Source organism: Cinclus cinclus, chromosome 3, assembly GCF_963662255.1.
Source record: "Cinclus cinclus chromosome 3, bCinCin1.1, whole genome shotgun sequence".
Lineage (NCBI taxonomy): Eukaryota > Metazoa > Chordata > Aves > Passeriformes > Cinclidae > Cinclus > Cinclus cinclus.
The window spans coordinates 30,221,049-30,246,637 of NC_085048.1; the positions used below are offsets into that span (position 1 = coordinate 30,221,049).

The 25,589-nt window shown below is 37.4% G+C and overlaps 1 protein-coding gene across 1 annotated transcript in view; it reads left to right on the top strand.

The window, feature by feature from the left end:
• CD109 (CD109 molecule) overlaps positions 1-25,589 on the top strand; it is a 65,230-nt gene that overhangs the window by 14,653 nt on the left and 24,988 nt on the right. The window contains exons 3-19 of the mRNA XM_062488585.1: positions 48-76; positions 3,668-3,898; positions 4,042-4,167; positions 10,638-10,677; positions 11,168-11,252; positions 13,598-13,694; positions 14,721-14,856; positions 15,684-15,793; positions 17,507-17,746; positions 18,076-18,177; positions 18,268-18,330; positions 19,770-19,946; positions 20,809-20,961; positions 21,693-21,767; positions 22,214-22,274; positions 22,793-22,928; positions 23,709-23,826. Coding sequence (XP_062344569.1) covers positions 48-76; positions 3,668-3,898; positions 4,042-4,167; positions 10,638-10,677; positions 11,168-11,252; positions 13,598-13,694; positions 14,721-14,856; positions 15,684-15,793; positions 17,507-17,746; positions 18,076-18,177; positions 18,268-18,330; positions 19,770-19,946; positions 20,809-20,961; positions 21,693-21,767; positions 22,214-22,274; positions 22,793-22,928; positions 23,709-23,826 — 1,979 coding nt within the window. The remainder of the gene's footprint in view (positions 1-47; positions 77-3,667; positions 3,899-4,041; positions 4,168-10,637; positions 10,678-11,167; positions 11,253-13,597; positions 13,695-14,720; positions 14,857-15,683; positions 15,794-17,506; positions 17,747-18,075; positions 18,178-18,267; positions 18,331-19,769; positions 19,947-20,808; positions 20,962-21,692; positions 21,768-22,213; positions 22,275-22,792; positions 22,929-23,708; positions 23,827-25,589) is intronic.

The following is a 25,589-nucleotide window of genomic DNA, read 5'->3' on the forward strand; positions in this document are numbered from 1 at the left end:
AATCTCATAGATTTCTGACTGTGTGATATTATTTTTTTTTTTTTCAGATACCTTTGGGACTCTTGTTCTTCCAGTAGTAAGTATGTTTTTCCTTCCCTCCTTCCTCAGAAAATGTTGACTCCCTGTAACACCCATCAGCGTTGATGATATATTTTGCATATGATCCCATTTGTTCTCAGTCTCAGATGAGTGTATTTACTTACCAATAAATCAAGGATTTTTCAGATCAAGTGCTCTGCTGCTTGTTACAGGACTTGGGAGCTGATTTCCAGCATCAACACAAATGATCATAAACCTTGAACACAGAAATTTGATTTATGGCTATTTTTACTGGCTGATACCAATATACCAATACTGATATTTTAGACACACCATGAAGGCTAATAACAGCTGAAAAAATTGTGCAAAGCAACAGTTGAGAAATACTAAATATAATATATTTATATACAATCTCTGAAAGGGTTTGGAAATGAATATTCAGTGAAAGCACATTAAAAACCCAAAAGTGTATCTTGAATTTTGTGTTGTCTATGAATCCTGAATTTATGATCCTGAATATTCATCTTGAAAACTCAGTTTAAAGAATTATGCATTTATATAAAAAAAAGGTTTTACCAAAGTCATCCATAAATTTATGTATCCCTGAACCCAGTGGTTTTAAGTTCCAATCTCAAATAAACTGTCTCTGATTAAATAATCTGGAAGTATTTGATAGATGGATCGTCAATGACAATGAGCAACTCAACATTATGGAAATTACTAGGTTGAAATGCATCTGTATGAACTATACATTAACAAATGTAGAAAATTTTGTTCATTAAAAAAGAAATAAATTACTAAGTTCCTTAATATAATCTGGCCAGGTTTTAAAATGTTCGAGCACCTAAAACTAGGCAGGGTATTTTCCTCCCTCTCTTGCTGCTATCTGAAGTGTTGAAAACGGACTCATTTTTTAACTGCGGGATTTGCTATTAATTTGCGTAGCCACAGACTTAGACTTAGGTTTTGTCCAAAATGTAATTTGCTGGTAGCAGAAGGTAGGTAATGAGTTTCTGGATTCAGCCTCATCTTTTCCAGAGGAAACAGTGTCTGCTTTGTCTGAGGTACTCATGATGGTGGTTGGTGTAGTCAGAAGTACGTGAGATGGCCTTTTTCTCTCTTGTGTTAGGACTGCCAAAATGGGGATAGTAATGCCATTCATTTGGGATGTTTTGACTAAGATAAAATATTTTCACAGCAAGTTCCTACTATTTAGTATTAAAAGCTGCCTTGCTCATATTTGGGTTGAGAAACAACCCTTTAGAGTAGGAGCTGGTGGGGCTGAGGTAGTCGCTGTTACTGGAGCAATTGTGGAAATGTTGTATTAGTGCAGTTTCTGGTAGCGCAGATGTGTGAAACAGAAGGTGGGTTACCTTGCACCTCAGCTGTCCTAATACACTGCCACAGCAATGCAAACCTCATTGTCTCTGACCTTTGCATCAAGAAAGGCAGGCAGTTTTGTCACTGTGTTTTGGGAGAGAAAGGTCTTTTGAAATATAACAAATATAAAATCTAGGGAGGAACCCAGACTATTGTTATTTGTGGTAGGAAAGGGATACAGGAAAATAGATAGTCTCTAAATGGTATTATAGAAGATTTACATTTTTAAAGAAGAAATTGAAGACAATACTTGCAAGGCTGTTAAAGTAATGCTCTAAGAGTACAATTCACTGCAATGATGAAAGAAAACAAGGTTATTTCCTCCTGTTTTGATTTTGAATGATTATAATGTGTCTTGGACTTCTTGTAGCAAATCCTATCTGCTTTTAGGGACTACAGCTTCTTTAGAAATGGTAATATTCATAAATTAATATTTGAGGCAGTACTGTGGTAGTATTTGACAGATGCAGTAGTTAAGGCTGTTCTTCTTGTTTAAGATATTGCAGAATACTTGGCGTGGAATTTGGAGGGTGTTGAAATATGTGAATCATATGTTCTTGGCAATGTGTCTACAAAAAACAGCTGAAGAAAATGCAAAATCCATTTCAGTGTGGAACTTTGCATCTAAAATTTAATTCTGTAAATCCAGATTTTAAAGGGGGGATGTCTTCTTCCTGTGTCATCATGGGCCTGCTTACGGGTGAAAAAGAGCCCTCTTATTTCCCCCCCTTGATTATTTTTTTTCCCCCGGCTTGTTTTTAAAAATAGAAAGTCAGCAGAGAGGGATGGAATTGTAGATGTTTTCTCTTTTTAGGTAAACAGACAGAGAAGGAAATGTTTTCTTTACAGACATTTGCATCTACTGAAAATATCACACAATTTGTGACATTTTCCCATGTTTGTGAATCCCTGTTACCTCACTGTATGCTGTTAAAATGAGGTCTGACAGCAGTACAGCCTTTCTTTACAGAAATTGGTAGGATACTTCTGAAGTGCTGTGCCTGGTGAGTTAACAGCTGTAATTTTCATTACACTGCAAGAGGAGTGCTTCAGTTCTATATGTTATGCCGAAAAATGCAAGCCTGTCTGCTTTAGTTGTCTTAACTTCAGAGGTTTTATTCCAGATTTACGGTTTCAACTCCAAACACAATCATGTGACTTTTAAGCTTTTCAGCAGGGCTGTTTGTTGGAATGAGCTGTGTGCTGTGTTAAAACCCTTCCCCTTCTTCAAAGAGACTTTCTGGTTGTACAGAAGCCAGCATCTGGGCTGGGGTGTCCCTGGGGTCCGTGGTAGTCTGTGAAGGCTCACTCAAGTAAAATTCTAGTGTGCTGCAGCATCTCTGCTTTATGCCTTTCAACCCCTGTGACTGGGATTCCTCCCAGCTAACTTAAGGAAATGAAGTGGTGCGTCTGAATTATGAGCTCTAGATTTCCTCTGTGCACTGGAAAGACACAAAGAGAGAGCAAAAAGAAACCAGTGCATGATTACTCTGATCTTATGTGGTCTAAATTTCCTTACCAGTGATATGTCTCTTCTGCCAGCACTGAAGGAGCCTTCAATGTTTATCCAAAATAAGTTAACCATATAAAATTTCCGTTTCTTTATTTCTTAATATTTTTTGAAGAATAATTATTTTACTTATTATATGAGTCACAGTATGTGCTGTAATTATGCATTATGAAAGTGAAATGAGACAAAATCAGTGAGATTGCTATTGAAAAGCAGTACCTCACCTCATGAGAAATAAATTCTGTATTTGATTTTTCTACCCCATAGGACATAAAGACTGTAAAAAAACAAGTGCAAAGTTCTCTTACTGTCCTGCTCATCTTGCTTACACTTACCTTCTTCAGATATGCTATTATTGGAAAATTTATTAGCAAATGTGATGATGAAAAATATTAGCCCATTATATCAAACCAAAGAAATTTCTAAATAACTGAGGAGAGCACAATCCATGTATGTGTAAGACTGTGAATTGCATATGAATGCATAGATAGTTATGCTGTTGAAAACCTGATTGCTAAACATTATACAGCAATGTGTTGAAAAGGTGCTTCTGATACGACATTTTCTGGTAACTGCTGCTATAACACATTGAAGTAATGAATAAAATCCCCTTGCTCTTTTTGAGAATTTACGGAAGTTGACAATTTCAGGTATATATTAGTTCTTTATGTCAAATGTTTAAGTAATCATGTCTTCAAGAATACTTTTGATACCTAACAGTCACTATTTCTTTTTAAGCTACCTCTGGACAGTGCTTCTGGGAATTATGAATTACTGGTGGAGGGCCATGCTGATGGCCGGCGCATCTTCTCTAACTGTACCAGCCTGATGTACATGTCAAAAAGCACCTCTGTATTCATCCAAACAGATAAATCTATGTATAAACCAGGACAAGACATGCTCTTCCGGATTGTCACTGTCTATCCTGATCTTAAACCTTACAAAGTATCTCTGAATATATATATCCGAGTAAGTATCCACAGGAACATAATTAGATGTTAGAATGTGTTGTATGTTCCAGATTTGTGACAAATGCAGATAGTATGTATTGCTACCTAAATCTTGCTAGTGAGGCCACTCATATTTAACATGTAGCTTGACTTTTCTCCTAGGATCCTCGGAAGAAATTGATTCAGCAATGGTTGATGGAGGAGGGTGATTTGGGTGTAGTTTCCAAAAAGTTTCAGTTATCAATGAACCCCCCACTAGGAGACTGGTCCATAGAGGTGGAAGTGAATGTGAGTATTAACATTGCCAAATCACAGAGAGATTTATTCCTTCTGCTAGACGTGTATAAAATTGTGTTTATGTTTGCTGAAACCAGTTCTAAACATGGATCATGAGATGAGCAAATCCTTCCCTCATGTCAAATATTGTGCAAGATACCATGCAAAGACAGTATGCCTCACAAGATTTTCCATGGTATATGGCTTTGTAGGGAAGGATACGAAAATCCACATACCTACTTTATCCTAAGGTCTGTGTTTTGATTCCAGAATAAAAATGGTATTAAAAAAGTGAGGCATTGTAATATTAATATAAAAGAGAGATCTCACAGTGTAGAGGTTTCTTTTCTTTTAAAGTGAAATGTCCTTATGTTTATTTTGCAGCAAATACATGGAAATTTGTTGTACCACACTGTGCAGCCAGTCAGTGTTTCAAGGGTTGAGGAACCAAGACTGTTTACAGATCTTTGCCTAGTTTTAGGTGTTTTTCAGCAACTCACAGTGACTGATGAGTTACTGAGGAAAAAATAACTTTGTAAAATAGAAAGTATGACTAGTAATACAGAACTATTGCAAAACAAAACTGGAAGAGTCTGTGTTGCATGTTGCTATTGGTAGTAGTTCTCCCAGGCCAATCCTTCAAGCTGTTACGCTCCTCATACACCATGGAACATGTTTCAAAAATAGCTGGAGGTTTACCTGTTCAAAACTGTGTGTCAGGTCTATTCAGCCTGCTTTTAAATACCTACAATTTGGGAACTGCATTTCCGATTTGGCTTGCAGTAGCTGTTCAGAGATATTTAGCAAGTATAAACAGGACAGCTTAATGTTACCTAATGAGGGAGATGATGGGTAGAAAAGAGAGAAACTCAATCATGTATTGCTTGGGAGTACAATTTACCAGTACCAGTTATGTCTGATAGATTTCTATAGGCTTAGGTATGTGAGGGTGGTGCTCAATGAATGTCAGGACTGGATTTTTCAAACACTTTGTCATGTGGGTGTGGAGTTGTTGCTGTTGTCTGTGATGGGAAAAATGTATTAAGTTGTTCCTACTCTCCTCCCTGTGCTCTGCCACTCCTTCCCATCCCCTGACTGCTGCTCAATAGCCTCAGTCATGCTGATGCAGCTGAGATCTAAAGTACAGCAGGGAAGTGACACAAACTGAAAGCATCTGTGTTTTTTGTGTCCTAGACCAGACCAGTTCACTGATGCAGCTGACAAGCCATCCTCACTCACAGCTATTGTAGGTGCTTTTCAGCAGCTGGGGGAGTGTGGCTCAGACATGGAAACAAAGGCTGGTGGCAGTGGTGGGCTCCTTCAACAGCTCACATGGCAAGCAAAAAAGTATTTGTGAAATGTTGTTTGGGCTTTCTGCGAAGGCTTGAGTAATGCTGAAATTAGGAGATAATTGATGAAGGAATTGTGGCAGCTGTTTTCAGGATCTGTTTTCAGGAATGAGTGCCACTCCCTCCTGAAACAAAACCAAAAGAAAAAAATAATTGTGAAGTTGAAAGAAAAATGCCTTGTAAATTCATCTGGGCTAATGAAGCAACTGTGAGACAAGTGAAGTGAAACCTTAATAGAGTGTAGTTGATGGTATTCTAAATTTTAGCCATACTGCAGAAGGTTAATGACCTTGGAAAATATATGTCAGAGTGAGACTGTCTCTCAAGTAATGAGTAACAAGGAGAAAGTAAATAGAGAATGTTTTGTTCCTATCTATTTCAACATATAGCTGAAGGCCATCAGGTATAGGAGGTAAAGAGTGATTTCAAAATTACTAAAGCATTATAAGTGAACTGCAGAGCACAGCACTAGCAGTTATTTTGAATACTGAAAATTTACAAAAAGTTTCCGGACAAATTCTCAGTACACTCCACTGAGAACTGATAGTTAAAAATGCCTTCAGGTGTCAGCTCAAGACACAGTGTCACTCCTGGTTGATGCAGTTCCCCTGGTGCTCTCTGTTACTTTGTGGTTTCCTTTTTGGAAGGTGCATTGTAACAACACAGATTGCTGGAGTAGCTGAATACAAAGTTACCAAACTTGTGTTAAAAGGAAATCAGTCTAAATGGTTCCTTTTGACATTTAAGCTCTTTGAATTGAAAATTAAAATAGAGGAGGAAAAGAAGTGTTTATTATACTTAAAAAAAAAAAAAAAGTTTTAGACTTCGGTGTCCAGAAAAAAAAATACTATTCTTACAGTTCTTCTCTTTTGGGAGTAGAACAGCAACCCCAAGTCCCACACAGAAATACTGATGTATGCTTTCAGGTCCTCTTTTGCTTATACCTGCTCTGCTTTAATTTTCAAATTCTGTGTTGAATTTAATGACAAAGCAATATGGTTTTTCTACAGCATGTACCTACACAGAATCTCCATTGGATAAGGGTATCGTATGCAAGATACATTAAATGATATTGCAATATTCACACTATTAGATTAGGTCTGCCTAGTGTGTTGTCTCACAGTCTTGTTTTTCTGATACTCATGTTACATGACATGATAGTCATGTCACCATTTTGTTAATTAAACCTGCAATACACCTTGCAAAATAAAGGAAAATAACTTTTTTTTAATGGGAAACTCTATTCTCTTGATTGCAAGGGAATATATGCCATGAAATACAAGATCATATGGGTTGAGATTCAGTTTTGGACATTAAAGTGTTTAGGGGTCTCTGTGTTGGTGATATAATGGAGGTTTAGTTGGTGTTCTGTGAAAGCTAGTGAGTGAGTAGATCACTCCTAGTGGATATTCCTAGCTATTAGCTGGATATTCCTTTCTTCTGCAGCAGTTCTGCTGTTGAAGATTAGGTACAGGTTTTGTTGTGTCATATATCAAGTTGTATAGATTCACCACCCCTCCTGATGGCAGAGGTCACTGAGAACTTAGATTTACTGCTAAGGATGACTTAGTATATGACTGGGCATTTTAATAAATGTGTATACCTTTCCTTAATTAATACTGCCAGCTCTGGCTCTGCATAGCATCCAGTGCAGCTTATGAAGCTATTCAGGCTTTAGGAACATCTTCATACGGCAAACCCAGACTGATCTTTGCATGTCTTACCTATCCTGATGCCATGACCTGAACTGTCTAGTTAAATATCCTTTCTTTCTCAGAGTTCCCTCTTGTCTTTAAAGAATGGTTAAGTGATTAAATAGCATTTCCCTTCTCGTGATTAAATATAATTTTCCAAGTGTACTGAGTCTTGATTTTTGGAAATGCTGCCTCTGAATCCTGTTTTAAATCAGGTTTTGGCTGCTTGCTGCTGTTAAACATCCTGTAGTATTTTTAATAAAAGTTCAGGTGTTAGTACAGCTGTTCCAGGAAAACTCAAGACAGAGTAATTACAGTCTTGTTTCCAAGTTTCTACCTTGTATTTTAGTTGGATATCTTATATTTCCTGTTGCTGAAAGACTTCTAGTTGCTGAAATTTAGTACCATGCACATCCTACCAGAAGTTGTTTCTAGTTTGAACAGCATTTTTAAATCTAATTTATTGAAGTTGTTATGGATAAATTTATTATAAAATATTGAAAAGTAGTAATGTTTCAGGTGCAACAAGGGTTTTCCAAAATATTTTTAAGAGCATTACATTTTTTTTTTAAAGCTTCAGCTATAAAGCAAACTTCCAGACTCAACTGAGAACGATTATACACTTTACATGTTGACTTTTTTAGCTTTTGAGGTTTAATATATGTTGCAGTGTATCCACAGGGCATTCTGTCATATTTTACTGCTAGGTCAGTTATGGATTTCACGTTTGTGTTAAGTTTAATGTTGTATATATAATTGCTTAAAAAATATGTCGCACTTCTTCAAAATCAGACTGTACATAAAGCCTTTGGCATTGTCTAAGTATTCAGTAGTTTGCAAATGTGCACAGATACTCAATCAGGATCTGCTAGTGTAAATAGTGGTGATGCTGGTGGGACTCTGACTCGTTTCTGGAGGGTGTACTATTGAATTTGAACAGAATTTCATTTTGGAGTTTGTTTCTTGCGTGTGAAAACTAAACATGGAAGTGATCATGATGTGCTTCTGTTAGTTCTGTCTAGACAAACATCCATTTTATTTAGCTGCAAAGCCAAGGTGGAAGAGTGCTCCTGACAGGGCCTGTGAGACAATGAGGTAGCCCCAGGAATGCAGCTGGTGCCAGCACTGCACTTTTCCAGGGCAAAGCCCTGGACCACACCCAGAGTCTTTCCTAATGTTCTAACAGCAATGTCAATGTCAGAAACAAATAAGAGAACGAACCCAGACCAGATTAATTTCAGGGACTTTCAGTTGCCAAAGAAGAAATAAAAAATTCTGGGGAGCAGCTCATGTGACCTCACATTTGTTGGATCAGACCCAGTGAATTAAAACACGCTTGTATTTCATTGGTTCATCACAGCAGAGCAGAATCTAGACTGCAGTTTTTAGGGATTCTTGGAAGCCAGGAACACAGCATCTAAGGTTCCCCTGCAGAAAGGCTCATCCTCATCATCCCAGGACACTTACATGGATTTCTTTTTGGCACTATTTTCTTACTCTGGGATGATCAGTACAGAATGCAATAGGTGATCTGCAGTTTAAGAAATGCTGATTTAGAGCAAAATGTTGTTAGTCTGGAAGGGTGAGTGTACTTAAGAAGCAGGAGAAAGCATGCAAGACAAAACCTGTACTAGAATAAAGCAGCCCTGGAAAAAATGGAAGAGGCATGGTATTGTTTTCATATCTTAAAGGAAACCCATAAAAATCTCTCGTGGATTACATGTATATAAAAAACAGCTTGTCTCAAAAGCCACTATTCCTGGAAACTGGTTTAACAACTTCCACTTCAGTATATTTGAACAGTATTTGCCAGGGAGAACGAAAATGATAGAGTGGTTGTAGTGCTGTTACTTGTCCTACTTCAGACCAGGTTGGCCAACAAATGTGTTAGTGGAAAACCTGGCTTGGTATTCACATCATCAAGATGACCAAGTAGGGTCTTTGCCTTTCCCTGACTGAAGCATGGCTTGATTTCTGTCACAAAGCTTGTCATTTTAGAAAAGATGCAGCCAGGAATACTAGTCTCACTGTAATCTCTGTTTTTCTATTACTTACAGTTATCTTAGTTTTTAATTGTACTTTTAAAAAAAAATCATTTTGTACTTCTAAGATAATGGGAGACAATACTTTATTTTCAAGGGAGATGCTTTTTAACTGTGCTGTCTAAGGTAACATTTTGTTCAGGGTTTGCTTTATGAAGTAAGGGTCACATATATTCTTAGTATTGGAAATGAAAGCTGTACAGAGAACAAGATGTGAGATGAATTTGCTGCAGGTCATTTCCCTAAGGCACACATTCCTAAGACTACCCGATAATAATCTGGTTGTGGACTGATTTATGCATATCAATGCTGTACCATTTTGTGTTGCAAATATTATGATTTGAGCAAATGTTGTGAAAATAGCTGATTCTGCATGTATCTTTTCAAACCTAGGAATATAAATATGGCAGTTGTTTTGGTGACCAGGGACTCAATCACTAAATTTGATTTTTACTTTGATAGGAGTATTTTGCTAGGAAATGTGTAAATACAGAAATATTAAGGGCTTTGTCTGAGATGCTTGACTTGCAAAGTTGTTGATCAGGTAACAAAAGTTTGATTGTTTCCAGTTTAGGTCCTGGTCCTAGGGTTTTTACCATAGGAGTTCTCAGTTTATCCTCTCTTGCTACAAATAATCATTCCCATCTGATACATCTTGATGGCCCCTAACAATTGGTTATCTGTATTCATTCTTCTTTTCCCTCCCGAAGGAAATCAGGAAATAAGTGAAAAATTTAGAAAAGTAGGAAAATAGAAGGGAACACAAGTAACAGAACACTATGTAGTTTTTAAAATTTTTCCTTGATTTTGAGTAACAAATAGCTGAGACAAGAGGATAGGACACAAGGGTGTATCTGCTGAAGTAAATATGGCTGTAGACTTTAACAAAACTGCAGCCACATTTTGAATAAATGTAGAATCATAAGATTGTTCAAGGTTTTTGAAATAGTCTCATCCACTAGATAGACACTGTAGGAGCTTCTTGTTTGTGAAAGTTTAAATTAAGATGTGCTAGCAAGGGTGATGGTGGTATGTCAGTCATGGTTTATCATGATGACTGTGACTACTTGTGCTAGGTAGTTTAATGCTAGCTAGCTCAGGTATCCCATTTTTTCAGTACAGAAACCAGGCATATGTAGATGTCTGCAGACTGGAAGCTGCACAAGCTGTTCATGGTAAATACTTGAGTCTCCTTCACATGAACTTCTGCGTCCTTGCAAATATATTCTACTGGTGTCTACAGGAACTGATAGTGATTGAGCCTTGATTTGAAATCACACCATGTCAGAAACTGTAGTTTTGGTTGAATATGGGTGGGATTTGGCCAAGAAGGTATGTTAAACTTACTAATCTAATCACAACTGTATGTATTTTCTCATATAAATTTTTTTCAATAGGGTCAAGTTCATTATCAAAGATTTAAAGTGATGGAATATGGTAAGTGTTATTTAGTAGTGACCAAAATCAGTAGTGATTCTCCATTAATTTATACTAGCTTCCCTTGTCTGGCATGAACATTGTAAACACTCACAGAAAGTTTAATTTCCAAATCTTTGGATTCTCTGAGACTGACAAAAAATACCATCTTATCAGCTGCCCTGTTTATCTTTGGTAGTTTTAATGATCCCACAGTATCTGTGTAGTATCTGGTTGTGAAGCTTGCTGATGATTCTGTGAAGGCTGAATAAGCTAAATGTTTTATATTTCAGACTCACAAGCTTATATGCAGGCTGTTTTTATGATGCTTTTTTCTCCTTTCAACAAAAAGCTTTATTCTGGGGTTGGGTTAAAAATACATTTTACCTTATATTAGGAAACTTAAGAAACTAGTAGTCTTTATCAAATTACATGTTCTACCCTTGTTGCTTAGAAAAAAGAAAAAATATTGCGTCTGTGAATTTAATAGTTCTTGTAATTTTATTTTTAGTTTTACCAAAATTTGATGTCATGATAACAGCACCCTTATACTACTCTTTGAGAGATGAAGATGTAACTGGTGTTGTCTCTGCAAAGTAAGTAAATCACTGATACTGTTGTCACCCTCACTCTTAAGGAACTTATTGTGGGTCTTTAAGTGTTAAAGTAAAAACTTATATTTAGAATGCTTATAAAGCCCCATCTATTAAAAATTAGTTGGCTAGTATCTGTTTCTAGCTACTAGATTTTGTTGTAACAAGATTCAGTAGATTTTCAGACTTCTAGTAAGTTCTTTTGATCTGGTAAACATACGTCTAGACTATAGCTGTGCATTTTCAGGTACCTTAATTTAAAACTTCTTAAGTTTCTTGCTTTTAATATGTATTTTGATGCTTTTTTTTCCCTTATAGTTCTTTTATGGTCCTCTCCAATTTACCGTATTAAGATCTGTAGGTAGAATAACTCTATTTTATTAGACAACTTGGAAAATTAGGCAAACTTCTATGAACATCCTCCTTGTTCCACTAAATCAGCATTGCAGATTTCAAGTATAGGTTTCTCATATCAAAATACCTCTAGCTGTAAATAGGCAAGGAATGAAAAGCTCTTGAGAAATTCAGAAGAGGCTTCAGTATAGACTCCTGTGTAAATAATATTTATTTTTCAGCTAAGCTAATATCTAGACAAAAATTACTGTGCATCACTCTCAGATATAAATTAATTTTATTGTAAAGAAGAGAGCCAGATATAGCTACCAGTTAGATCCATCCAAGAAGACCAAAATAAAGGGCCTTTTGTGGGCTATCTAATGTCTTAAAATGCATTCCTTCTGAAGAAACACTCCCTTTACAAGTGAAATACAGAAATGATTGTTTAGCAAGCTATTTAAATTGTATGTTTGGACTTTGAGAAAACATTTCATTCTGTAGTCCATGCAACCTGATGCTATGAACTATCAATGCCAGGTTGGATGGGGCCCTGAGCAACCTCATCTAGTGGGTGGCATCCCTGTACATGGCAAGGGGGTTAGAGCTGTATGACCCTTAAAATCCCTTCCATCTCAAACCATTTAATGATTCTCCTAGGGGGCAATTAAAAAAAATTCATTGGTTCCCCCCCCATTCTACTTTGCTTTTGGAATCCATTATATACCAGCTAATATTAGGTTTCTTAAGATGTTTTGGTCTTCCCCAGGATACTTGACTCTTTCATCTGGTATACTCATAGGGTGTTTGAAAGTGTACCTGTTGGCTGCAAAAAATTCATACTTAGACACCAGGGAACCATCTGAGATTGAATCCCAGCAGAGCCAAAGTTTTACTGATAACACTGTAATTATTTAGAGAATTACTTCATTCCTGGTAACTGTTTTTATAGATATAATGCCTTTTTATGCAACTTGCAGATGTCATAAACACCCTCTGGAGTGTTATTAGGTCAAGTTAAACACGGAGATGCTGCCCAGTGGCAAGCTTATTTAATTTATTATTTTAATTTATTAATTATATATTATTATTTAATTATTTAATCTCAAGGTTAATGGCAGTTTATTACTGTAATTAGGTCTGCTTAGACTGAGCTCAGATGCAAGGCAGTGTTATCAGTGTTATTCCTGTAACTATGATTTTTCTTTGTCTGCTTTTTTGCTTTGATGTTACTCAAGTGGCTGCATAATGATTTAAAGTACTTTAAAGTTATCACACCTACATGTATTACTGCTGAGGACTAGGAGGATTTTAGGTGTTCTATCTGTCCCCATGTTGTTCCTCCCCACCTTTGCTTCTCTGTCTGTCTGATAGTGTCGTGGTTTCTCTTAAGTATGTCTTGGAAACATTTATACAAAATATTATTTAATTGCAGTTTAGTGACTGCAGGTTACTACTGTCATCTTAAGAAGGGAGTATGTTAGTGGTTTTGGATTTGCCACAGCTGCACACTGTTTGCAATGATTTCTTAAGACTGTGATTACTGTCTCAAGAACTAAATAAGTAGTAATGTTTATTACCAAATATCTGGAGATATCTCATTTTGTGTTAGCAGTATTTGGTAAACAAAATACTTACACTTCCCACATCCCATTTTAACTCTACTGCATATTAGTTATAATGCTACATCAGTGTTCTGATTAATAACTTGCTTTCAGCTTTTAGCTTAGTATAGTTAACTTTTTGTGCATCATACAGCCCATAATAATTTTAATAGGTTTGTAGAGCTTGTGGAAAGAGCAGCACTGTGTATCTTCTCCAGGTTTTGGGCTTCCAGCTTTATTGTTGATAAATTGGTCTCAGTATGGCAAACTCCACGTTTCAAAGCAGAAATGTGTTCTATGCATGTTTGAGGCCAAAGAATATTTTAGTAGGATCTTTTTGCCTTCAGAGCTCTTCAGGAGCCCAAGTCTTGGAGGGTGCTGTGTTGTTAGACTTTGCCTGATGTGTTTCAGGTACACATATGGAAAGCCAGTAAAGGGAACTGTAACAGTCACTTGCCTTTCTGTTTCTTACTGGACAAACAAGAGAAACATAACGACAACAATGGAGGTGAGTCATGTCTTAGTAGTTTCTTTAAGTCTGTGTCCTATTGTGGGTTAAAGGATACTTGTAATCATTCCTGAGTGCCAAGTTCAGCTGGAGAGTGTTAAATTCTCCTTAATTTCCAGCCTAAAGCATCTACATTCAGACTGCATGTTGGTACTTGGCACCTGTGCTGCCTTTAATTGTGCCTGGAAGTTATTTTTGAGAGTACCAACTGACCCAGGTAGAAAATTTTTCCAGGAGCTGCATAGGTGCTGGAGAACCTATGCTCAGGAATGCTCCCTGGGCCTATGTCGGCCCCTGCACACTGAACTCTGTGTCACAAGGCCAGAGGAGAACACTCCAGTTGTCCAGGTGGAGCTCTAGGAGAGCAGAAACCAAAGCATTTTGCCTACTAACTGCCAGCAATTGCATTTGAGCTACTGCACTACTTGTAACCCAAAGCACGAAATTTAAAAAAACCCACAGTTTCAAACTGAAGGCTTAAAAGAGGTGATATATTCATTACATTCTCTTTGCAAAATCAGACATTCTATTTTTGAGATGTGGACTGTGTTTAAAAAAGGTTAAATTTTTGCTGCATGAAGTGACTGTAATTTTCTGTTTGCTGACTTCAGCCACTGTCTGACTTCAGTGGCTACAGCAGCACTGAGTCTATAGAAATTCTGAGCTCACATGCTGAATAGGGTATACCCCTCTCCTCAGGCAGGAACTTGTTCATTGTATTTTCCTGTAAAGCTTAGGTACCACTAGACATGTAGAAATGGATAATTCTAGAAATTAGGGGTTAAAATAACTTTTTCCATATACCATTGTTGCATCTAAAAAGTAGTGAACTTCTACTGGATTAATAAAAGTGGCTGCTGATTGCAAAAAAAAAAAAAAAAGGGTCAGCATTCATAACTTTCTGGTTTTCAACTCCAAAACTTGTATGTGGAGAGAGCTAGAGGACTTAACCAGGAATAAGTTACTGTAGACAGAAAGGTGTTCTTGGTTTTTCTGGGTCAACAATTATTTTTTCCTAAATGGCAGATAAATGGATCTGTGAATGTAACCTGTAACAAGCTTATGTTGCAAAACTTGAACACTGAGCAGTCGTGGCACCAAGGTGACAGCGAGTACACAGAGCCGATAGAAATGATCGCGGTGGTGACTGAGTCACTCACAGGTACGTGGCGGTGTGAGGTCTTCTGACAAAAATCCAGAGGTCCTCACTACTGTGGGAGCTCTAGAAAAGTATCATGTACTGATATCAGCACAAACCATCCACGTTCAAATGTATTACCTGAATGTTGCTTGCCTAGAAATTTAATAGTTTAACCAGCTGTTAACTTGGTTGAATAGAGTTATATGCTAAATGATTTATTAAATAACCAAGAAACACTTTGATAGGAGCTTAAAGTCAGTGACTGATCATTTTTGATGAGAAGAGCAGGCATAAAGAATTGCTAGCATTAGCCTGAATTTTACAAACTTAACTTTAATCATAAACTTACCTGGCATTGTCTATTTGTAAGCCACCTTAGTAGAAAGAGTTCCTTGGTCCTAGGCTGTCCACAGACTGGCCTTCTCTAGATGGACTGATTTGCAAACTGAGGGATTTTTTGTGAGTTCATGTTCCACTGCGCCTTGCACATTTGAAAAAAATCAGCCTGTCCCAGAAACTAGGTTTCATTACAGTCATAGTGTAGAAACCCCAGCAAGATGAAGCTGGCTGGTTTGAGATTTAAGAAGTTCCTTCCTTGTGTCATTTTGACATAGTCTGTGTGAGTGGAGCCCTATGTGGTATATCAAATACTGCATTGTGGCAGGCAGTACCAGTACATATACCACCTTTGTGCTGATGCTCAGCTAGAAGGATGAAGAATGATAGGAGTGGAAATGGTGAAAAGGATGATGGAGTTATTTCAAAGCCATGGGCAGTAAATCGTATTGCTGCTGAAGCAATACATGTGTTAAATGCATGTTGTCTAAAGGCATACAATTATTCAACAGGAATCTCCCAAAATTCAAGTACCATCATATTTCCAAAGCAAAGTGACTACTTCATTGAATTTCTGGACTACACTAGAGTTATAAAGCCTTCTCTGAACTTCATAGCTACTGTAAGTTGTTTTGTTTGATTATCATCTGTGGATAGACAAATGTGACTTCTCTTCTATGCTTAGATAGCTAAGTTTGCCTTGGATCTGTAATTTACAGATTTTTTTTCAAATTCCCTCCCTTTTTCATAATACATATAACAAACACTAAACTTGGAGGCGTTTGCTCTACAGAAATGGTAAAGTGGCAGGGAATGATGCAGTCTTGACAGGATATATTTGTGTATAGTTTGTCAGCATTCTTATGAAAGAGAAATCGTCCCTGGCAGGCTTTTTTTGACAGTGCTTTGAAACAATAGATAATTTATTAAATTTCAAACCTCTTTATAGTATTTGTATATCTAACTCTATATATATACCTACATGCACACACAAATACATACATTATATAGTGAATTTGTATATTTCAGCTTTCACATAATTCAGTTAAAACTCATCCAACCACACTGCTTTTGAGTGAAAGTGTTGTTTCTGCCTTCTGTCCTTTTTCATGCCAGCTGCAGACCACTCATAGAAATATTTCATGTTCTTCTGTCCCTCCTCTGCATTCAGTATTTCTGCATTTTGCAGTGGTTGCATATTGTATTTCTGCATTTTTCTTGAAAAAGGGAATACATTTTACAGTTCTTGAGCCTTTACTGTACAGAAATGAGACCTAAATAGCAGTGATTTAGGCTGAATATACTCTTCCAGAGTAGATTGGCTCAAGACATAGCTTTATGCTAGCCTGATCATTTGGGCTTTTGATTTTTGTGCTTTTCATTTTCTTTGCCAGCATCCCAATTTGAATCCATCTGTTTTTTTCTCCTCTTCCAAAGATGAACTGAATGAGGGATAGCTGAGGCATCTGGCTATTCTTGCAGCTGGCAGACAGGAAGGTATCAGTTATGCTCTCAAAGAGGTGTGAATGAACAGCTGCTGCTGTTACTAAAAAGTGGAGATCTTACATGAAGAGCATATGCTCTTCAGAGAGAGAACAATAGTGGCTGAGGAGGTGAGGTAATGCAGTGACATCTATGGACTGAAAAAGAAAAGGGAAACACCAGTTCAGTGCTTTTAAATATAAAACTTGATTTTTTTTTAAATAGTGTATAATGCAGAATAAGAATGATTTTACTGGATGGAAATCTGTTTGAATGTGGGCAGAAGGTTGTAAGTTGTGGTGCTGCTTGATGTAAGTTGCACACTGTCAATTTTGGGCCTGGTCTCAGTCTTCAACTCATTTCCTGAATTCATAAGCACATCTGACCACTGACTCAGCACTGTCTCTGATCATCTGACTCATTTTCCCATGTTTACTCATTTCCATGATGTAAATGTTAGGTTGTCCTTTCTTGTGGTGGTGAAATGCAAGTGATAAAATTAAGTATTCAGACTTGTAGGTAGGATACATATAGTTTACCTGAGACACAAACATTTTCAACTGGAAGAGTAATTGGGAGAGCTGAAATGCAACATCTCCTTTCAGTTCCATCTCCTTTGCTTTTACTCTGTTTTTATTCCCTGGAGTTATGAATAATTTTATTCTTGCCTGACTTACCTACTTGCAGTGCTTACTAGGGAACAGAAATAAAACTATTGATGTGTGAGAAATATGAGGATGCATTTTTTTTAATATGCTTTGAGTGCAACTATATTGTTACATGCTATGGGTTGTGCATTTTAGCTTTATCCTGCTTGATGTGTTTGATAAGTGTTTTATTTCTTTTTGTTTAGCTAAAGGTGTCACGTTCTGATAGCAGCCAGCTGACAGCTGAGGAGAGGCATAATCTTGTAACAATCACTGCACAACAGTCAGACCTGCTGTTCCATCACTCTTCACTTTCTCACCTGGAAAATGAGGCAACAGAGGAGAGAAATCTGACAGTCCATGTCCTGAACTATACAGTTCCAGAAAATGGAGTAATTGATGTTGAGTTTCCAATCCTGTCTGATACAAAAACTCTGAGAGTTCAGGTACTGCTTTGTAACATGTTGCTTTGGAGTTTTGACACACTAGATTGTGGGCTGGGATCAGTGGTATGCTGTCCTGCTGTCTGCAACAGATGACATGTCACCTATTGTTATTTTTGTTACTTCATGTTACAGCTGGAAAGAAAGTGAGAGATCCTGTCAAATGGGATTTAATAATTGCACCACGGTATCAAAGGAAAAAAACCCAGATACCCAAAGCATAAAGTGAACTTATGCTAAGGCTACCATGCTCTTGTAAGCTGTACCACATATATGAACATCACAGATTTTGCTGTTTTGTTAAGAGGTTTTTTTTTTACACTGTCTCACAGGCAGAGTTCCTCAGCAGTAAGACTGACATAGGTGTTTATGATGTGTTCAGCTCCCCCAGTCAGACTTATCTCCAGGTTAAAACAAAGAGCCAGGATATAAAGGTACAGTCTGATGCAAAACTTGCCATGAGAAAAGCCAAGTTATTCATGGTTTTTCCCTACTCATTCATATGAATCATGTGCTTTTCCTAGGCTGGGAAGCCTTTTGAGCTGAGCATTGCAAGCAACAAGCCAGTGAAAGAGTATCACTATCTGGTAAGTTGCAGGCTTTTATGTATAGAGATAATCCAAGATGACTTTTATCAATTTGAGAAGTACTCCAGTGAGTGGAATGTGATGAAACATTCAAGAGATTCAGCGTTTTTAAATTGTGCTTTGTGTAAGTGGGGGCCCAAAAACTTCCTTTCCACTAGGATGGTCCTTTTTGAAAGGAGGAGGAATGCCTGTGGCACTGCAAGGAAGTGTTTCTGGAAAAAGTGCTTATCTGATCTGGGTGTTAGGTTATCCCTTCTTGCAGTTGTGACACAAGGCACAGCTGTGAGAGCAATATTGTTTCTGACTGTGCAGAGCATCTGCAATGGGAGAAGGGACAAGGATGTCCCAGGAGCAGCCCAAACTGGTTTTGTCAGCAGGTCCTGCAGATGCAGAGGATGGCAGGGGTCTGGTGGAGCTTGTATGCAGATTCAGGACTGTCAGACTGAGCTTGTGGGTACAGGGTGAGAAGAGCTGCCTGCTGAGGAAACAGATGGTTGAGTGGACAGAGAGGCATTGTTAACGAGGGAGATTCATAGGAAGCATTTTAAAATAAATATCTTGGGTAGAGGCTTAATTGTTCAGTTGCTCTTCTGTATCTTGAAGGATCTGAAAGATTTATTAAATATACTATCATAAGCTTCCCTTCCTGTCTTTAACACATGCTTATCTTGCTCACAGTCTGCATCTTAGTGACCATGGTAGCTAGGATTCTTTTTCTTTCACGGACTTTAACAGTAAACTGAATTAGGATAACTATGTAAAATTTGGGCATTCATATGTATTTTCTAAAATAGAAACACTCTCTAGAAGGTTTAGAATAAATCAGATCCATACAACCAAAGGTAGGGAACTGCCTTTCATCTCTCTGTTTTCATTAGTAAGTGTATGATCCAGTAGGAACAAATTTAGAGTGAAAAAATTGATGCTGTGGGCCTGAAATCCAGGTATTTGGGGCAGCTTCAGACTAGCTCCAATCTGATCTGTTAAAATTCATGGTTGCTTTTAACTGGAGCTCATTACTGGACCCCAGTTCACATTCTTCATGAGGCAAACCAAAGTGTTCTAAGTAAGGGTGTTTTGGAAGTTTGCTTTTAAAGCCATATGTCTGATCCAAACTCAAATGCCAGTACATATAACCCATATGAGCCAATCCTACTACTGTTGTATTTTTATGTTCTGATACCATATGTGTGTACTTGTTGTAGTTCTTTACTTGTCCATAATGATACAGAAATTAAAACACAGGAAAAAAAAAATCTGTTATTTAAATATTGCATCAGTTACCATGCCCATTTTCACAGAACTGGTCTACCAGTTAGTAAAGAAATAATTAATCACAGGTATGTGTCTCTAGCAGCTACTTGTAGAAGTAATTGCTGAACTTACGACACACTGAGGATACAAACAGTTTGAGTGCTTGATTTTTTTTTTTCTTTCAGGTGTTATCTAAGGAACAAATTATGGATTTTGGGACAAAGTCTACAAAAACATTCACTTTAACAGCAGAAAATTCCTGGGCTCCATTGGTATCTATACTTGTATTCTATGTAGATGAGCTCGGAGTGGTAGTAAATGATGCTCTCACTGTCCCCATCCAGCCTGCTTTGGATGACAAGGTAATTGTATTGAGCTTGTCTGAGACCATGGTTTTCTATGTTTTTTGTAAACAGCATTTAAGATCATAGGATTGTAATGTAAAAACTTGCTCTTTGAGGATCTAATCTGAGATTTGTGTAAGTCTTTGGAAAGACTTTTGATAATAGGAGTGTAATTAGGGTCCAGGTTTGCCTATTTGAGTCATTTTTACTGGTGCTGTTTGCCACATAAACAAATGTACAGCATCTCCTTGTGTTTTTAGTGATTCAGTCAGTTACTGAGCCAAAGGTTCCTCTGGCCAATATAGTGACAAGGTATCATAAGCGCTCTAAGGGTAGAGTTGTAAAAGTTTAAAATGACCTTGTTCTAGCCAGGCAGTGGTCACATTGTGACCAGTGTTTTTGTTTCATGTGATTATCCATAGTTTAACTTGAAAAAGTGTGAAGAAGAGTGGGAAAATGGCTATTGCATCAATGAATTGATTTTTCCAGCTTACTTACCAGGATGATTTTGGTCCTTTGTGCAAACAAAGCCCTTTGCTGTAACTTTTTATAGGTGAGACATTCCAAAGGCTGGATTGAATGTGTTCAAATTCTGTCTCTCCTCTGGAGACTTTAACACTTATAAGCAGATATCAGCAGGGAGCCTGTTTGTTCTGCTGCATGAAAAATATCTCCATTTGCCTCATGATTTATCCACGTTACCAAAAGTCCTAGGAAAAAGACTCTCAGAGGTCCCCAGCATCCCAAAGGTTCTAGGAAATACAAATCCAGGGTCTTAATTATAGCCCAATAATCTAAAAAAACCTACTTTCTGGGAATTGTTAACAGCTGTAAATATCACTGTAGAATTTAATCGGTGCTGTGTTTCACTTTTTTCTAGATTAAAATCTCTTGGAGCAAAGATAAGGCCAAGCCATCTGAGAAAGTCTCTCTTAAAATCAACACAACAGAGCCAGGATCAGTAATTGGACTTTCGGTAGTTGATAAAAGTGCAAAGCTTCTGGGAGAAAGTAGTGACATAACAGAAGGATCTGTAAGTATATGGGAAAAGAAGGTTGTTATTATTATGTGTATGAAAGATGTATGTGTGTAGAAATGTTACAGAATGTATGCTGAACAAGTCATGTTCTTGTATGATTTTTTTCCTGTAATTATGCAATTTTCTTCCATTTTGCAAGTCACATGAGTGGCAGAGACTGTAAGGCTTAAAAGGTAATAGGCACAGCATTTCCAATTCTAATCAATACTTCATTGTTCTTCATTTGATAAATTGCTAAGACTTGGCAGTTTCTTTCAGAAAAGAAAAAGAAGTCAGAAAAAAAACCCTAATGATTTGTGCTTTGTGCTATTTAAAATTAATAATATAAAATAAAGAATTTTTTTCTTGGGAAGGCAGAATAAATTATTCATATGTTTAAATTACCATTGCTTGCAGAAGCTCTACTGCACCTATAGTTTGAAAGAGCTTACAATATATATATATCAATTCATAAAGTGCTCAAAGGACATAGCCGAAGTGCCATAAAATATTAGTGTGCTGTAGGCACTATTCTAGTCTTGTATACAGTCTTGGTCACTCTTCCATTAATCATAAAACCACTACAACCTGACCCCCTGCATTCTGTCACAGATTATTTTCCCTTTGGCATGAGAGCTAAGCAGCCTTACAACTTGTGGTACAGCTGTATGAATTAGGAACAGTGAAAGTTCTTAAAACTGAATTAGCATTCAGTCTTTGGATGATTTTGTTTCTTTTTTCCTTAGGTCCTCCATGAGCTCAATTTATACAGCACAGTGCAGTATTTCCCTCTGGTCCGAGGTTCTTATGGTGTATTTCAGGTACTTTGTTTTTTCTTCATAAATACTAGGCTGTTGGCTTTTTTTTTTAACTGCTTAATGATTTGCGCATCACTTGCTAGAAGAAAGTGAACTTTCTAACTTTTGCAACTATAGACAATGTAATGTTTTCATGGCTTATGAGTTTCTAACTGTGAATTTTGTCAATATGTAGTACTCTGAATGCCAAGGAATAAATTTATACTTCTATAAATACAGGTTGCTTTATGCTTGATATAATCTTCAATTTGAAAAGTTTTCAGCCATTATGGCAATATTCAGATTCATATCCTCTCAATTTTTAGGTTCCTGTATATTATTTGCTTTAGTTTTATGCTTGCTTTATGGCTTTTTTTACCTAAAAAGAAAGAGGAGAAAACAAAGATAGATAAGCACTGTTGATGTCCTGAATATCCTGTATTGAGATATACTGTATAAATTTTATCCAGAAATGCAGCCTTTGGGTATCAACTGATGCAGTTCTTGAGGAGGATAAGGAACATTTTCTTTGTAAGTAATACAACAAATGTAGCCAAATCTAATTTACTGAGTGGGGAAGGAAGTCCATGGGATAGGGCCCCTATTATGTCTTCTTACTCTGCTGCATACAGGTTGCATCCAGCCTTGCAAATAATTGCAATTTCAGAGGTTCATGACATACAAAATTGATAGGATCAGCATTTCCGAAAGTTTCATTTTTTACTGCAGTGACGTTACCCCTTAAAAGCCTGAGGATGAGTGGAGTTTTCATTTGCAACTCGAGTTGATGTATATTGCAGTGGTTTGTCACGTGTAGCCAAATTACACCTGTTTCATCAGCACTCCATAGAGGCCATGTAGAAATTTGTGTGAAACTTTTTTTATTCTTAAAATAAAAAAGTTGCTAGTGTCCCAGAGCAATCTCATCATATGTAACAAAGCTTTAAATTAGGCTCCAAACAGTACATTAATTTGACTTTGCATTGTATTTATTTGAATTTTCTTAATATAGATATTTGGAGGTAGGACAGAATTTTTTTATTTTGTAGATGGTGGAATGATACCTATAGAAGATGGTTTTGGTGAGGATATGCCGGTATCTAAAAACGGACCTTCTGATTTCAGCAATCTCTATGTGAGGACACACTTTCCAGAGACTTGGCTTTGGGTCGACACTGAGACGAGGTATAAGTTAGAAGCAATAGGAAATTCAATTCTGACCCCGCCCCCCCCCCCCCCCCTTAAAAAAAAAAAAAATAAATGTAGGTTTCAGTAGTGCTCTGCACCGGGGCTGAAAACACTGCCTAAAAATGTAGATTTATGTTCTGCTACCACCTAGAGGCCATAAGTGAGATTGGAGATGGAGAAAAATGAGTTGTACAACCGCACAAGAGAGACTTATGCCTGACTGGAAGTCAAGGAGCTTCAATAGAAGCTAGATAAAAGTCCTGGAGATAAAATAAATAAACTCCTTTTACAAATGGGGAGATAATGGATAAGGAGACATAGCTTTTTTTCTCTACAGTACATTAGATGGTGATTAGCCCAGAAAGGCAAATCTCTTGCTATCTGCACCTAATTTAGTGAATAAATCAAACTGTGAAGTGATGGTGAAATTTGACCTGTGTTGTGAAACACAAATCTTGTATTCTTTTACAGCTGAGAAGTTCAGGAAGCAACCATTATCTGGGGTTGATTTAAAGGGCCTGTAAAAGTGGATTTTGTGTAATGTGATCCAGTGTAATTACCTTCAATTCATGTAATTTAAACTAATTTAAATTTTTAAAATAATTTTGATCCCATCACAGTATTTCTAAATGGTTAGAAAAAGAAAAATGGGTAATGAGCAGCTTTTCTTTACAGGAATTTGGACTTAATTTTTCTTGTGTTTGAAACATATGTGTCCACTTAGTGATGTCTATAAATAGATGATTTTGAAAGTCTGCTCTCCCCTTCTGCCATCAGATCTGAGACAGAAACCACAATGGATGCCATAGTACCTGACACCATCACATCCTGGGTAGCCAGTGCTTTCGTCATCTCTGAGAACGGCGGGCTTGGAGTGACGACTGCTCCAGTGGAGGTACCATCTCTCTAGAGAGCTCTCCTTTAAGGCTGGTGACACTGCAGGTTGTTGCTGGACTCTGATTTAGTTCTAACAGCAGCATCTCCTTATACTAGTGAAGAGATTGAGAGGCTGTGTGTGTTTGAACTGTAAAGAAAAAAAAATCACTGAAGACATATGTGATACTGCATCTGCCTTCCCTTCCTGCTCATATGAATATCTAAGACTCCACACAGATATTTGGATGCCTAATTGTTGGAGTGGTTTTTTGGTTAAAGTACTTCCAGGATGTGCCCATTTCAGAATCTTTGTGTGTAGAAAGGGGGAATGACTATTTTAACAGCACTCCATGTTTCTTGGCTCTGGCCAGAGTGCAGTCCATGAGCTGGTAATGCAGGCAGTGAGGTTTGCACAGACTGGCAGGAAAGAGGTGGCTGGGATGTGAGCAGTGTTTTTCTGCTGCTCTGCTAGCACTGATGGCTAATGCTTACCCCAGCAGGAAGAGCAGGAGAGTTGATTTAAGACTAAATTCATCTGTCAAAACAGTCCTGGAGTAAACACAGGTACAACCTGCTCTAGGTAAACTCGCAGGGGACTTGGAATAGATGTCATCCAGAGGTCCCTCCCAGCACAATCATTCTGTGACCTGTGTTAGGAGTAGAGTGGACACTGAGAGCTAGCCATGGAGTGAGTGTCTTCTTACTCCCAAATTCCTGTGTCCTGAGGTGCTTTTCTTGCTTCCCCAGTGTTCGAGGAGTTTAGCAATTTAAGCTAAATTCAGCAGCCCTCAGGTTAAATCTCTAACCTGAGATTCTCAGTGTACAAATGCAGTTGTCCTAGGATCACTCTCTGTTCAAGGAAACCACTACTTAGAGAATTGTTTAGCCTGTTTAAAATAGGAATTAATTCTTGAAGTCTCATTTAGCTAGTATTTTGCATACTAGAATAATCTGTCTGTTCATTATGTAAAGATCCCAAAGAAACTGTGTTCTTGTCAGAGACAACTCCACTTACATACCTAAGCTTAGAAAGGTTGAGACTAATAGTGGGCTGTAAATTTCCATCTTGGTTCCTGGGGTAGTGTAAATATAGCTTGAAGACAGCCAACTTATCCATTTAAGTTCTCATGCCCTCAAATTTTTGGGAAGGGGCAACTTCTGAGATCCAAACTGAGACCTAGGTCCAGATTTCACAGTTGGCTGCTATACCAGACACAGAGCATGTACTTTGAACATGCTGATCTGAACTCAACTACAGAATTTGGAGCACAATCTGGATTTTGTGGCTAAGGCTGATTTCAGACTGGAATCTTGGTTCTTGTTTCTTTCACTTGGCTTGGCAGATATGGGATAGAAAGAGGAATAGTTTTCTGATTAAAACTCTATGGAAATACACTCTTGGCCTCTCATCCTCAAAAGTGAGAAGGCTCCAAGTAGAACAGATGTTGAGATAATAATTTAGCTATAATCACATCCATGCATTGTTCAGTACTTCACTATTGTTGGGACATTTAGGTTGTGCTTAGAGTTCCATATGGCTGAAACATGTTAATCAGTACCATATAGAGAGGCAAGTAAAAGAAAGACATGAAAAATGTAATGGGGGAAAATAAATGACAGCTGCGTGCTTTATGTCATGTACTGCTTTGCATCATGGTTTTATTTTGACTTCTCCTACACAGAGTGTCAGTAATTTTACTCAGTTGTATTTTATAGTAATATACTGACATATTCCTGAGTGCAAAACTTCAGTTTTAAAGAAAAGCAAACCAAAGAAGACAA